Source organism: Rhamphochromis sp. 'chilingali' (genome assembly GCF_963969265.1).
Source record: "Rhamphochromis sp. 'chilingali' genome assembly, chromosome: 3".
Taxonomy (NCBI): domain Eukaryota; kingdom Metazoa; phylum Chordata; class Actinopteri; order Cichliformes; family Cichlidae; genus Rhamphochromis; species Rhamphochromis sp. 'chilingali'.
Window position 1 is genome coordinate 4,328,017 of NC_137931.1, and position 14,730 is coordinate 4,342,746.

The 14,730-nt window shown below is 42.9% G+C and overlaps 1 protein-coding gene across 1 annotated transcript in view; it reads right to left on the reverse strand.

Moving 5' to 3' along the window:
* LOC308394299 (uncharacterized protein) overlaps positions 1 to 14,730 on the reverse strand; it is a 1,060,216-nt gene that overhangs the window by 954,373 nt on the left and 91,113 nt on the right. Inside the window, exons 10-13 of the mRNA XM_080878552.1 lie at positions 13,060 to 13,239; positions 11,544 to 11,720; positions 2,598 to 2,774; positions 46 to 222 (exon numbers count right to left, since the gene is read on the reverse strand). Coding sequence (XP_080734678.1) covers positions 46 to 222; positions 2,598 to 2,774; positions 11,544 to 11,720; positions 13,060 to 13,239 — 711 coding nt within the window. The remainder of the gene's footprint in view (positions 1 to 45; positions 223 to 2,597; positions 2,775 to 11,543; positions 11,721 to 13,059; positions 13,240 to 14,730) is intronic.

The window sequence follows — 14,730 nt, forward strand, 5'->3', positions numbered from 1 at the left end:
TTCACATCATATTCATCTCAGCACAACTAAAACATGCTGACTGACCTCAGAGTTTCAAGTTTACATCCTGGACTCTCCAGGAAACCACACAGATGCTTCACTCCTGGATCCTGCAGGTTGTTCTTGTAGCTCAGGTCCAGCTCTCTCAGATGGGAGGGGTTGGACTTCAGTGCTGCTGCCAGATAATCACAGCTGATCTTTGACAAACCACAGCCCCTCAATCTGTATAAAGAATGAAAGATGTAAGTTTATTAGACAAAGTGCTTGAAATCATTCAGTGTTTCATCATCTGTTCAGAGCTGAAGAAGGTTCAGAATGTAGAAGTTTAGAAAATGGAAACTCCAAACAGCTGAAGCCAACAGGAAGCAGCTTCAAACAGGAAACTGTGCAGAGTTTCAGACTATATGTCCTGATGCAGCCAGTTGGATTTTGGAGATTTGAATCTCTGTTCTGTGACTAAGTCCTTGAATCATTTCTTCCAGTTGGTCCAACAAGACAGACTAAGTATTGGACATGTGTTGTGGCTCCATCAGGGGAGCTTCTAAATGTGATGTGATGGCCCCTCTGGGTCTGTCAGGTCACAGCACTGAAGAGAGCTCAGACTGGGCACACAGCTGTTCCAGTCTGGACCAAAGACTCTATACTGGGACTGAGGGACTGCTTTGACTGCACCCACTGGGACTTTTTAAAGGCTCATGTTCTCACTTAGATCATCGATTTCTACTGACGTTTCTTTCTGGGAAAAATGGGGATTACTTTGGAAACAGGAAGTATTTTCCCCAATAAGCAGCCCTGGATTAGTAAATCACTCCAACATGTTCTCAGGCAGAAGAAGCTGTCTTGTTATGAGGGAGAGAAGAAAAAGATTGAGGCACAGAAACCTGTTGAAAGAGAGATAAAGCAGCTAAAATCAGGTGTAAAAGTAAAGCAGAGGATGAGCTGAATAAAGGACACTCAAGGCTGGCTTGGAAAGGAATGAAGTCCATGGTGGGGATGCAGAACAAGGAGCAAAGATGAATGTGATGCTGAATCAGCAGAAGACTTGGACTCATTTGATTCCAGCTTTGATATCATTGATTTCAATGAAGAGCTTTGTGATTGTAGCAAAGGGCTGGTAGCTCTGAGAGTCCCACTGATGAGGTGTTTGTGTGGAAATCTCTTAGTGGGACCAAAGAGAGAAAAAGCCCTGGTCCTGATGCTGTGGGAGGGAAATGATTGAAGTGTGCTGTGAGGAACTGACTGGGAGATTTTCACACATTTTCCAGTCCTCCTTGGAACAACAGGAAGTTCCCAGCATGTGGAAACAAAGGTTAAGTGTCCTATGGCACTCAGTGATGATGGTGCTGTGGCCCCACCACCTCCACCTCTTTGTAAAGGAACTAACTGTAATCTGAAGCTTCAAATGGAACTAAGACTTCCTCCACTAGGTGGCAGTGTCTGATGAGAAAGTGTTAGTGGAGCTGGCCTGGAGTCAGAAACAGGAAGATGCAGGATTTGGGCTGAAATGGGCAAAAGTGGTTAGCACTAGTGCCTTAGAGCAAGAAGGTTGTAGGTTGAAGCTTGTTGGTCAGCTGGGCCTTTCTGTGGAGGTTGGATGTTCTCCCACAGTCCAATGAAATGCTGCTTAGGTTCATTGGTGCTTCTACATTGGCTGTAGGTGTGGATGTGAGGGAGTGCTTCTCTGTCGCTCTCTGTTGGCCCTGTGATGGACTGCTCACCTGTGCAGGTGGACCACGCCTCTTGCCCTATGACAGCTAGGGCACAGGCTGCAGCCCTGTGAGCCTAAGCTGAATAAACAGTTAGCAAAAATGATCCATAGATGGCCTGAAATCCCCCAGTTAGCAGTTTGGTAGATAGCTATGACATGCTAATCCCATCCAGCAGCTGTATTCTACCTGTAAGCTGATCCCTGCTGAGCCAAAGCACTTTTTCATATACAAATTACAACCTTTAATAGAAACCTATTGGTCAGCATCTTATTAGCCTGCTGTTAGCTTCATTCCACAGAAAACTGAGAGAAACTAACAGAGTTGATAAAGAATAAAGAGAAATGTGCTGATTTAAAGCCTTTGAAGTGCTTCAGATGATCTCTGTCCACTTCTGTCCACTCATTCATTCATGTAAGCTTTCTAATGCAGCTTTGATCTTCACAGTCTGCTTGATGAAACTCATTCTAACCCTGAATGTCAGAGTGTTCCTCCTTCTCTTTCCCATCATTCATGCTGGCAGTGGAGGAGATTTGGATGTTGGACTGTGTTTTGGATGATGTGTGTATGTTTGTGTTGGACTGCTGTCTGTAAAGCAAACGCACATTTTGCTTTGGATTTCAGTGTCAGACAGACTTTAAGGTGCAATGAAGAGTTTGAGAGTTTCACAGTGAATTTTCCACTGGAGGATTTTTCTTCTTCTTTGAAGGTTTGAAATGTGAACATTGTTCTGCTGCAGTCAATGGACTAAACCAGAGAAGAAGAAAACAGACTTTACCATGAAGATCCTCAGTGTGGATCAGTATAATATCAGCCTGATGTCTGCAGTTTAGTGTCAGCACAACTTTCACATCATATTCATCTCAGCACAACTAAAACATGCTGACTGACCTCAGAGTTTCAAGTTTACATCCTGGACTCTCCAGGAAACCACACAGATGCTTCACTCCTGGATCCTGCAGGTTGTCGTTGTCGCTCAGGTCCAGCTGTCTCAGATGGGAGGGGTTGGACTTCAGTGCTGCTGCCAGATAATCACAGCTGATCTCTGACAAACCACAGTCGATCAAGCTGTATAAAGAATGAAAGATGTAAGTTTATTAGACAAAGTGCTTGAAATCATTCAGTGTTTCATCATCTGTTCAGAGCTGAAGAAGGTTCAGAATGTAGAAGTTTAGAAAATGGAAACTCCAAACAGCTGAAGCCAACAGGAAGCAGCTTCAAACAAACACAACAAGAGAAAAAACTCTGAATGTTTCACATTAAAGTCGTACATTTCTCATAAAAACAGGACAAAGACTTGAAAAAGTCGTGTTTTTCCTTCCAGGAACCACATGGCTTCACTTTTAAAGGTGAAGTGTGAAAGAAATGGACATATTTGAAGTCCAACACCTTTTTCCAGTCACATTATTAAAGCAGACAAACTACAAGCTCATTTTCATTCCAACAAGTCATCTTCTGACCTGGACTAACAACACTGGTCTCTATGTGCAGCTGGCTGTGAGACCAGTGCTCAGGGAGCGTCTACAAAGTGCAACACTGAAAGAACATCACACACTCATTTGCTTCCAGCACTTTCACACAAACATCTACTGTCATTATTGTCACCAAACTCTGTGGATCCTTTATTGCAAATTCAAATGGGATCAAATGGTCAGACAAAAGAGGGTTATGAGGAAATATGATGAAATGTTGTGTATTAGCAGCAAGTTATTGAATCATTTTCCTCAGAAACCAAACAAAATGATTGACAAACATGTTTTTACAAACTCAGTGTTGGACTTGGATCAGCAGGATAAGCTGATGTTTAAAGGCATTTGAGTCTCGCTGTATGAGAGTCCAGTTCTTACTCAATATTTATGGATGATGTTCTTTCAGTGTTGCACTTTGTTTGGCACAAAATGAAATTATTTGGCCTCTCAGATGCTTTTAGAGATTCCCAAATAACTGATGATGACATCTCTGGGGTCTGATTGATAGAAAAAAAATGTCTTTGAGACCTTTTGTAACTGACAAACTCTTCATCTGCTAACAACACTGAGTTGAATCTCCATGGCTGATAGTTGGAGCAGGCATCAGGAATACACATTGAAAAAACAAGAGGAGAAATCACCAGAGTCTTATAATCACATTCTGTAACTAAAGGGAGACGTTTTTCTATACAAATATATGTTTTATGGACATTAGAAAAAAAGAGTATTGACGTGAAGCAGGATTATGAAATCTCCATACATCAGCCAGCCCATAATTATCAAGAAAGCTCTGAATGACGCATGCTGAGTTTGGACTAAGTGTACTTTTGTGTGAACTGTGGTCCATAGCAGATAATGAGCAGTTTAGGTCTCCCTCAAAGATGATATTGTGTGATGACTTATTGGGGAGCCGCGCAAAGACATTAGTGAAAAATCTGTGATCGTCCCAATTAGAGGCGTAGATATTTGCTAAGATCAAATGAAAACCATAAACTATATTTTCTGCACTTAAAATCCTGTAATTTTCTCATAAATCGACAGTGCGCCTTATGGATGAATTCTGGTTGTGCTTACTGACCTCGAACCGATTTTATGTGCTACACGGCGCTCAGAAACCTTTCAAAAGATGTTTTGGTACGACTTTGCTCAGCTACGAGGTCGCACCGCTTGATGGATTGTTGGAGCATTACAGCTACGAGGAGCCTCGCGGAGTGATACGTACTCTGCTTCAACGTAATATTACTGTATTGAGTGTGTATAAGGACCATAAATGGCACCTGTAAGAGACACGGTTACAAAGAGGGTTTCAAACTCCAGGCTGTCAGTCACGCAGTAGAACCTGGGAACAGAGCAGCTGCTTGTTATTATGCTCAGCGTCTGTTGGTTTACATTTTGACTGCACGATTGTGAGCTTTTTGTTATGCACAAACACAACATTGTTTTCTTTTATTTATGGAGCATTATTATTTAATAAATGCTGATCATTTATTTCTGAGTAATTGTTTCATGTACATCTACGCTGTATGTTAATAAATGTGCCTGTGTGAGATTTGGGACACAGCTTTGACTAAGAACTCTCTTTTTGTTCGAACTTTCTGGCTTTAAAAATATCGAGATATATATCGTATATCGCCATCCAGCTAAAGAATATCGAGATATGAACTTTGGGTCATATCGCCCAGTCGTAATATTGCAATAGGTTGTCCGTTAAACTCAAGCGGGGCTTGGGCCCTGGCACGGCGTAGCCACACAATCCTGGTAGTAGTGACGCTCGGCTATGACGGCGTGCGGGTTACCAGCTGGCTTTCTCAGGATAGGGCTCCTGTGTGAGCGGTCGACAATAACGTCTTTATCCATACCCAGCACTTCACGTAGTAGCACGGATACGGCCGTGGAGGAGCTCGAGTCCAGGCCCTCTGGGATCCCTATGATGTGGATGTTAGCTCTCCGCTTCCTGCCTTCATCACATTTATCCTTCAGGTCAGACAGCTCCTCCTTCATACTCTCTACTGTAGACTGCAGGGTGGTCACCTCATCGCTCCACATTGACAGCCCATCCTCAGCTTCTTTCACTGTAACCTTTACTCCATCAACTTCGCCGCACGTCGCCGCCATGCTGTTAGCGATCTCATTTCTCAGTCCTTGCACGTCAGCCCTTATATTGTCAAAATCTTCTTTCAATGCATTTCTGAGTTCTTCTTTTAACAGCGTACTAATGTCCTCTTTAATGGATTGAAGAAGCTCCAGTTTTAGAGCAGTAGGATCCACATCACGCGCGTCTGTTGAGTCTGCTCTTCAGCGGCCGTAGAGCTGGACGCTGCCCTTTGGCCATCATCGATACTCTCGCCCGAGATCGCACCGGGGCTAAAATATTCACCTGCTCAGCTGTTTTTGATCAGTTTGAGCCTGTGTGGTTTGATCAGGTGGAGGAACGATGTGATGCTATAAAGACATCATCTTGTCCAAATGAAGTTGTTCCAACACGTGTTTAAAAAGATTTTAAAGGTTGTCGGTTCCGACATCTTAGCGATTTTTAACAGCAGTCTTAGTTCAGGTGTTGTACAGCCTGTTTTAAACATGCTGTTGTACAGCCTGTACTAAAAACCTGATCTGGATCCTCTGGCCGCTCAAACTTCAGGCCTATTTCAAAGCTTCCCTTCCTGTCGAAGATTTTGTAAAAGATTATATTTGTTCAGCTGCAATCTGTTGTAAAGGTTTCAGTCTGGTTTTTAAGCTCTTCACAGCACTGAAACTGCACTTTGAAAAGTTCTTAATGATCTTTTATCAGCCACTGATCAGGAGACTCAGCTGTGCTTTTGGATCTGACTGCTGCCTTGACCACAGCATCTTGACCTCACCATTGGAGCATGGCGGCATCAAGGGCGCTCTATTAGACTGGTTCAGCTCTTTTATTAAATCGCATTATTACATTTGGGGCTTATATTTGACGGCAATTTGAAAAACAGCTGAGCTCAGTTGTACAGCGGTCTTTCTTCAAACTGAGGCTTTTATCTAAGGTGAGATCATTTATATCTTTTAAAAACCTTGAACGGGCGATCCACGTTTTCATGACGTCCCAGCTGGATTATTGTAACTCCTTATATGTTGGAGTTAGTGGGACCTGCCTGGCAAGACTGCAGCTGGTCCAGAAAGCTGCAGCTCGTCTTCTGACACAAGCTCAAAGACATTTATCGTCCCAACAACCACATATACGCTGGTCCCTCGCTGTAACACAGTTCACCTTTGGCGGCCTCGCTGTTTCGCTGATCTTTTTTGTGCAATTTCGCATGCTTTTGTTTTGTACAGCGCGTTGTGTTTTGCGTCCTGATTGGCTGTAGACCATCATCAGCCAATCTTGTGCCGTGTCTCCTGTACAGTACAGAATGTGTTCAAATTTACAGCAGTGTGACTCTGCAGTGCTGCACTTAGGGCTGCCACAAACGATTATTTTGATAGTCGATTAGTCATCGATTATTTTTGCGATTAGTCGACTAATCAGATCATCATCCATTGGACATAAAACATACAGCTTACTGCACAAGCATGCATCTGCTCTTATATAACCATCATTAGCTTACAGCTTGAAGTGTGTAAGGTATGTGCTAACTAAAAATAAAGACAAGATGATAGTTTATTAAATTTTAATGAAATTTGCAGATTGTTTCGGTGAAGTTTAATAAACTCCTTGCTATCTAAAATATAACAGGACACCGGAGTATATTCTCCAGCATCTCACACTTCTGATAATCAGCTGTCTGCTTGACATTTATTCAGCTGTGTAAAAACTATAACTTTAATCTCAGACAAACCGATTTACTCAGGAACAAATAAAATACTAAAAAAAGCCAAACAATAACATTTTTAAGTTATCTAAGTGACTTATATATATGTTTAACCTGACTAGCGAAAGACAGCGGTGGGTTTGAAAACGATTTGTCGGGAGTCCGGTGTTCTCACGGGCTCTAGTGAGCCTAGTGGCTAGCCATCGAGCTAGTGGGTAACAGAGACGTCTCCGAAAACGTCGGAGCGCTTTTGAAAATATGTGGTGTCCTGATAAACTGAGCAGATATTTGAGGTTTATACAGCTACATTCTCGCCTGAAAATATGTTAAACGTTTATTTTGTGACCCAGAAAGAATAATAAGAGTAACATTAAAACTAACTAGCTGCCGCCATTGTTGGAAACTGAACTAGGCTGCGCTATGAATTCTGGGACACAGCTTCTTCTTCTTCTTCTTTGGGGTTTAACGGCAGCTGGCATCCTTGTACATGCAGTGCTGCCATCTTCTGTTTCAGTCAGTTATTACACTCTTAAATCCTACTACTTATTCCTGCGTCTTTTGTGATCTTACAAAGCTTCAAACGACGCATCGACTATTAAATCAGTCGTCGACGATTTTGATGTATGTTTGTACGTTTTGTCGCCAACAAACAACAATGATGACGAGACGTTTTGCACCTGTGGTAGCAGCCAAAGGCAGAGGAAGATGCTGACCATCATAGTTTCAACAAGGAGGCAAAAAGGTTGTAACTGTCCACAACAAGAACATCGTAAGGATGGAGTCAGCTTTGGCTTTGTGGCTCAGTGACCGCAGGAAAAAGAACATCGTGCTGGACACTAGGGCTGCCACAAACGATTATTTTGATAGTCGACTAGTCACCGATTATTTTTGCAATTAGTCGACTAATCAGATCATCATCCATTGGACGTAAAACATATAGATTATTGCACCAGCAGCATCTGCTCTTATATAACTATCATTAGCTTACAGCTTGAAGTGTTTAAGGTATGTGCTAACTAAAAATAAAGACAAGATGATAGTTTATTCAATTTTAATGAAATTTGCAGATTGTTTCGGTGAAGTTTAATAAACTCCTTGCTATCTAAAATATAACAGGACACCGGAGTATATTCTTGAGCATCTCACACTTCTGATAATCAGCTGTCTGCTTGACGTTTATTCAGCTGTGTAAAAACTATAACTTTAATCTCAGCCAAACCGATTTACTCAGGAACAAATAAAATACTAAAAAACCCAAACAATAACATTTTTAAGTTATCAAGTGACTTATATATGTTTAACCTGAGTAGCGAAAGACCGCGATGGGTTTGAAAACGATTTGCCGGGAGTCCGGTGCTCTCACGGGCTCTAGTGAGCCTTGCCCCCGCTAGCTATCGAGCTAGTGGGTAACAGACATTTCCAAAAACATCGGAGCGCTTTTGAAAATATGTGGTGTCTTGATAAACTGAGCAGATATTTGAGGTTTATACAGCTACATTCTCGCCTGAAAATATGTTAAACGTTTATTTTGTGACCCAGAAAGAATAATAAGAGTAATATTAAAACTAACTAGCTGCCGCCATTGTTGAAAACTGAGCTGGGCTGCGCTATGAATTCTGGGACACAGCTTCTTCTTCTTCTTCGGGGTTTAACAGCAGCTGGCATCCTTGTACATGCAGTGCTGCCATCTTCTATTTCAGTCCGTTATTACACTCTTAAATCCTGCCACTTATTCCTGCGTCTTTTGTGATCTTACAAAGCTTCAAACGACGCATCGACTATTAAATCAGTCGTCGACGATTTTGATAGTCGACGTAATCGTGACTAGTCGACTAATCGTGGCAGCCCTACTGGACACCAACATTATCTGCAGAAAAACTCAAAAGCTTTATGAAACTTTACCTGACAGCGAGGAGCCCAGGCCATGGACGAGTGCTCCTCACACAGAAGCTCATTTAATGCCAGCAAAGGCTGATTTGACACGTTTCAGAAACACTTTGCTTTCATTCTTTAATAATGAACTTATTTTTCTATGAAGGTTTGAACTTTGTTTAAACAAGAGAGAAAAGTGTGAAAATGTTCATGCCTGTCTGAGAAAAGTGTAGAAAGTGTGCAGTGAGGGTTTAACTGCCTTAAAACTTCTATAATACTTGTAAAACATAAAGCTGCTACTTCATTCTGAGACTTATTTTTAGAACGTAACTCGATAAACGAGCGACCGCAGTAATGTATTGTGTTTATTTTGAAAACTCTCAACAGGATCTTCAGATTTATTTTGAAAGCTTTATCTGGAAAACACAAACACATAAGCAGGAAACAAAGAGCGTGATATGAAACGATAGACGTTTTCATATGGTCATCATATATACATCGTTCTATCGAACAGCCCCAGCTCCTGCTGTCAGTCTCTGTAAATCTGCTCTGAAAACACATTTGTATTCACTGGCTTTTAATACAGCATGAGAGTTATTTGATATTTGATGTGTGATATTAATATTAGGAGTTATTTTAATAGTTATCTTGGATTCTTGTACAGCACTGTGGTCAACGCTGCTGCTGTAATTAATGTGCTATAAACACATAAACAATCTGCAGTTAAACATCCAAAACTAAAGATGTGATCGCTGCCTTTAGAAAATGTGCTGATGCACAAGATATCAGCTCCATTAAGGTGGAATGTGGCCGTGTTAGAAACATGTTGGAAGAAGTTTGAAGCTGAAACTGTGAAGCTGAGAGTGAAAGAGCTCCAGCGTCTGTCACAGGAAACTTTCTTATTTCCACACTGATGAAAGCATCAAGCTTTGATTTCCTGCTGCTTTTATTGAGTCACACTGTGAAACTGAGCCACAGCTGAACCAGCATCCCTGTACAGCAGACACTTACAGCGCTTGGCTGCTTCCATTGGACCCTCTGCACAGAGCTTCAGTTTCCTCTTCTGGTCCCAAAGTGCAGAACAACAAGGTTTCAAACAGCTTCGTTCCAGCAGCATCAGCCACAGACATGCAGAGAGAATCCTTTGGTTGTGTTGTGTGTTTGCATATCTGCTGTCTGTGTTGCTTTGTGAGGATGGATCATCTCCTGCAGCTCCAGATAAACAAGCTGCACCTGAACCTGGTAGCTTCACTTAGAAGACACTTGTGACGGGAACATGTGAGAAGTTTTGTGCAGACAAGTTTGGATTTAGAGTGTGGGACGAGCTCTCCACAGTCTTTGTGGAGATCCACATTCTGCATACTGCCTGTGAGAAGCTGCAGACATTTGTCCTCCAAATCCACTGAGCAGCTGCTCGTGGTGGTATTAGCTTCATGTGTGCGTGTTAGCATGAAGCCTCGGTCACACTCTGCTGTGGACACGGTCACGGACAGCTGGACGCCTGATGGACGAGTCGTCCTTCCTGTTAAACTTCTTTGAGCATGAGAAGAGCATGAGAAGCTCAGTGGACACTGTTCAGGGTTTTAACTCTCGCTTTCACTTCAGCTTCACCAACAACAGCACAAGCAGAGCAGCCCACTGCCTGCATGGCTGGGACAGCGCCCCCTGGTGACTGTAAACCACTACAACATGTAGACGGCCGTCTGCAGGCTGGATGTAGCACCACCGCAGAGACGTGCTGCAGCTCTGTTTAGTTACCCAGCTGACAGCAGAGGCTGTAGTTTACTGTTACCAACATGGAAAACTGAAGCTTCACCAGCTGGAGCTACAGAGCTGGAGAACAAAGGAGACTGAGAGGCCAGAATGATGTGGGAGGAAACATCAAGAGCCTGTTTGAAAGGAGACACATGTGGATGCTGTGCCAGTCTGTGCCTGTCAGAAGTCAGCTGAGTCACACTGCAAGAAGCTGCAGAATCTCAGAGGAGGAGATTTGGAAGTGTTTGTGGGACAAACTGGACTCAAAGAAAGAAGATGTTTGTGAAGTCTTTGGTGGAGGTGAGCAGTGTGAAGCAGAACACATGCAGATGAATCAGGAGGGAACAAACTGAGTGGGCGGAGCTGCCTGAGCCCCGCCCACACAGACACAGCTCCTCTCTGGAGCTAAACTTCTGCTTCATCTCCGCCTCTTTTCTTCATCCTCCACCTCTCTTTTCTCTTCTTCAGTGTTCTGCAGCCACGGAGCCTCACAGCCGTTAGCACGCCCATACCTGAGCAGCTAGCATTACCCAGCATGCCGTGCAGCAGTGTCAGTTTGTAAATGTGCAAGAATTCCTGCTCCAAACTGTTTCACAGATTGCTGTGTGCCGTGACCTTTGACCTGCTAAAGACAGTCAGCTGTGGATTATTCATTGTTGTGTCTGATACTTAGAACTGTGAGGAAGAAGCTACACAGTTAATCAGGGTCCCCTCTCTCTGAATCAGGAAAGGTGGGCAGGCCGCGTGTGGGCCGCGGGCCATACGTTGAATATCACTGTTTGAAATGTGAACATTGTTCTGCTGCAGTCAATGGACTAAACCAGAGAAGAAGAAAACAGACTTTACCATGAAGATCCTCAGTGTGGATCAGTATAATATCAGCCTGATGTCTGCAGTTTAGTGTCAGCACAACTTTCACATCATATTCATCTCAGCACAACTAAAACATGCTGACTGACCTCAGAGTTTCAAGTTTACATCCTGGACTCTCCAGGAAACCACACAGATGCTTCACTCCTGGATCCTGCAGGTTGTTGTTGTTGAACAGGTCCAGCTCTCTCAGATGGGAGGGGTTGGACTTCAGTGCTGCTGCCAGATAATCACAGCTGATCTCTGACAAATCACAGTCCATCAATCTGTATAAAGAATGAAAGATGTAAGTTTATTAGACAAAGAGCTTGAAATCATTCAGTGTTTCATCATCTGTTCAGAGCTGAAGAAGGTTCAGAATGTAGAAGTTTAGAAAATGGAAACTCCAAACAGCTGAAGCCAACAGGAAGCAGCTTCAAACAAACACAACAAGAGAAAAAACTCTGAATGTTTCACATTAAAGTCGTACATTTCTAACAAGAGTGTTTTAAAGACAGAGTCACTGATGATCATCTTCTGCCCAGTAAAACTTTGGTTTTCCTCATGTGAGTGTTAATGATGCACAAAGACTGTGAGTGCAAAGAGGGAGCGAGGAGGATGACACAGAGATGGTACAGGAGCATCAAGAACCCGGCGAGGAAATGAGCAGAAGGACTTTGGAGCCTGTTGGATTGAAGCTTTCACAGAGACGTGTTTGACTGGACACCACCAGGACAGACTTTTAATCCCAGGATTTGGATGAGCTTTCTGTCTTTATGGTCACAAATGATGCTGTAACTCTGTGACTGCCCTGGAACTGTCAGCAGTGTGGTTACGTCCTTTTGACCTGAGTTTCCACAGCTCTTATAACAGCAGTGTACATTCAGACTGAGACATGCTTCAGTCTGTATGGACCTGTTTCTGTAGCTGCCACCATCATTCTACATGTTTGTACATCAGCTTATCAAATCCTGTCTGCTGTCTTCATTTATTACTCTTCACCTGCTTCACTGTCACTGTGTGGGCGGAGCTGCCTGAGCCCCACCCACACAGACACAGCTCCTCTCTAGAGTTAAACTTCTGCTTCATCTCCGCCTCTTTTCTTCATCCTCCACCTCTCTTTTCTCTTCTTCGGTGTTCTGCAGCCACAGAGCCTCACAGCCGTTAGCACACCCATACCTGAGCAGCTAGCATTACCCAGCATGCCGTGCAGCAGTGTCAGTTTGTAAATGTGCAAGAATTCCTGCTCCAAACTGTTTCACAGAGTGCTGTGTGCCGTGACCTTTGACCTGCTAAAGACAGTCAGCTGTGGATTATTCATTGTTGTGTCTGATACTTAGAACTGTGAGGAAGAAGCTACACAGTTAATCAGGGTCCCCTCTCTCTGAATTAGGAAAGGTGGGCAGGCCGCGTGTGGGCCGCGGGCCATACGTTGAGCATCACTGTTTGAAATGTGAACATTGTTCTGCTGCAGTCAATGGACTAAACCAGAGAAGAAGAAAACAGACTTTACCATGAAGATCCTCAGTGTGGATCAGTATAATATCAGCCTGATGTCTGCAGTTTAGTGTCAGCACAACTTTCACATCATATTCATCTCAGCACAACTAAAACATGCTGACTGACCTCAGAGTTTCAAATCGACATCGTGGACTCTCCAGGAAACCACACAGATACTTCACTCCTGAACCCTTCAGGTTGCTGTAGGTTCCACTCAGGTCCACCTCTGTGGGATACGAGGGGTTGGACTTCAGTGCTGCTGCCAGATAATCAAGGCCAATATCTGACAAACCACAGCTCTTCAATCTGTATAAAGAATGAAAGATGTAAGTTTATTAGACAAAGTGCTTGAAATCATTCAGTGTTTCATCATCTGTTCAGAGCTGAAGAAGGTTCAGAATGTAGAAGTTTAGAAAATGGAAACTCCAAACAGCTGAAGCCAACAGGAAGCAGCTTCAAACAAACACAACAAGAGAAAAAACTCTGAATGTTTCACATTAAAGTCGTACATTTCTCATAAAAACAGGACAAAGACTTGAAAAAGTCGTGTTTTTCCTTCCAGGAACCACATGGCTTCACTTTTAAAGGTGAAGTGTGACAGAAATGGACATATTTGAAGTCCAACACCTTTTTCCAGTCACATTATTAAAGCAGACAAACTACAAGCTCATTTTCATTCCAACAAGTCATCTTCTGACCTGGACTAACAACACTGGTCTCTATGTGCAGCTGGCTGTGAGACCAGTGCTCAGGGAGCGTCTACAAAGTGCAACACTGAAAGAACATCACACACTCATTTGCTTCCAGCACTTTCACACAAACATCTACTGTCATTATTGTCACCAAACTCTGTGGATCCTTTATTGCAAATTCAAATGGGATCAAATGGTCAGACAAAAGAGGGTTATGAGGAAATATGATGAAATGTTGTGTATTAGCAGCAACTTATTGAATCTTTTTCCTCAGAAACCAAACAAAATGATTGACAAACATGTTTTTACAAACTCAGTGTTGGACTTGGATCAGCAGGATAAGCTGATGTTTAAAGGCATTTGAGTCTCGCTGTATGAGAGTCCAGTTCTTACTCAATATTTATGGATGATGTTCTTTCAGTGTTGCACTTTGTCGACGCTCCCTGAGCCTCACAGCCAGCTGCACATGGACCAGCTGACATTACCCAGCATTAGAGGCGGCTGTAAAAAATTCATGTTCCCATTTAAATGGTTTTAATTTGAATAAAACGATGTTGATTCATTCAATCCTGAATCGATGTTTAATATAAATGTATTTTGCCAGAATCTCAGGTTAAAGCTCACAAACTATTTCAACAAGCAGCAAACAGATAAAACAGTAAATGAGAGCAGCTAAACACACAAAGATGGAAACACAGAGCGTGGATCGTTCACTCCACGGCACGTACACGGACACGCCGTCGGGGCTGAAAGTGGACAGCTCACAGATCCTGAAGCTGCAGGTTTCATCTGTCTCCAACCAAAACTGAGTGAAGCAGCAGCAAAAGAAGATCCAAACTCTGCTTCACGTTTGATCAATATGCTCATGAATTCTCTCTGACTTTGGCTGTTCCTGCCTGCACAGCTCTCTCTCTCTCAGTGTACTCCAAGAACAGCTTCAAACATCTGTTTCTGCATCATTCACTGTTTATTAGCCACCAGTCTGCTGTTGTGTTCAGTGCTGTCGGCCTCTGACAGTAAAGCCTCATTTCTGCTGTTCCATGGAAACTTTTTAAAATGATGACAGATTACAAACTCTCAGCTGTGTCTGTAATCAAACCTCTGT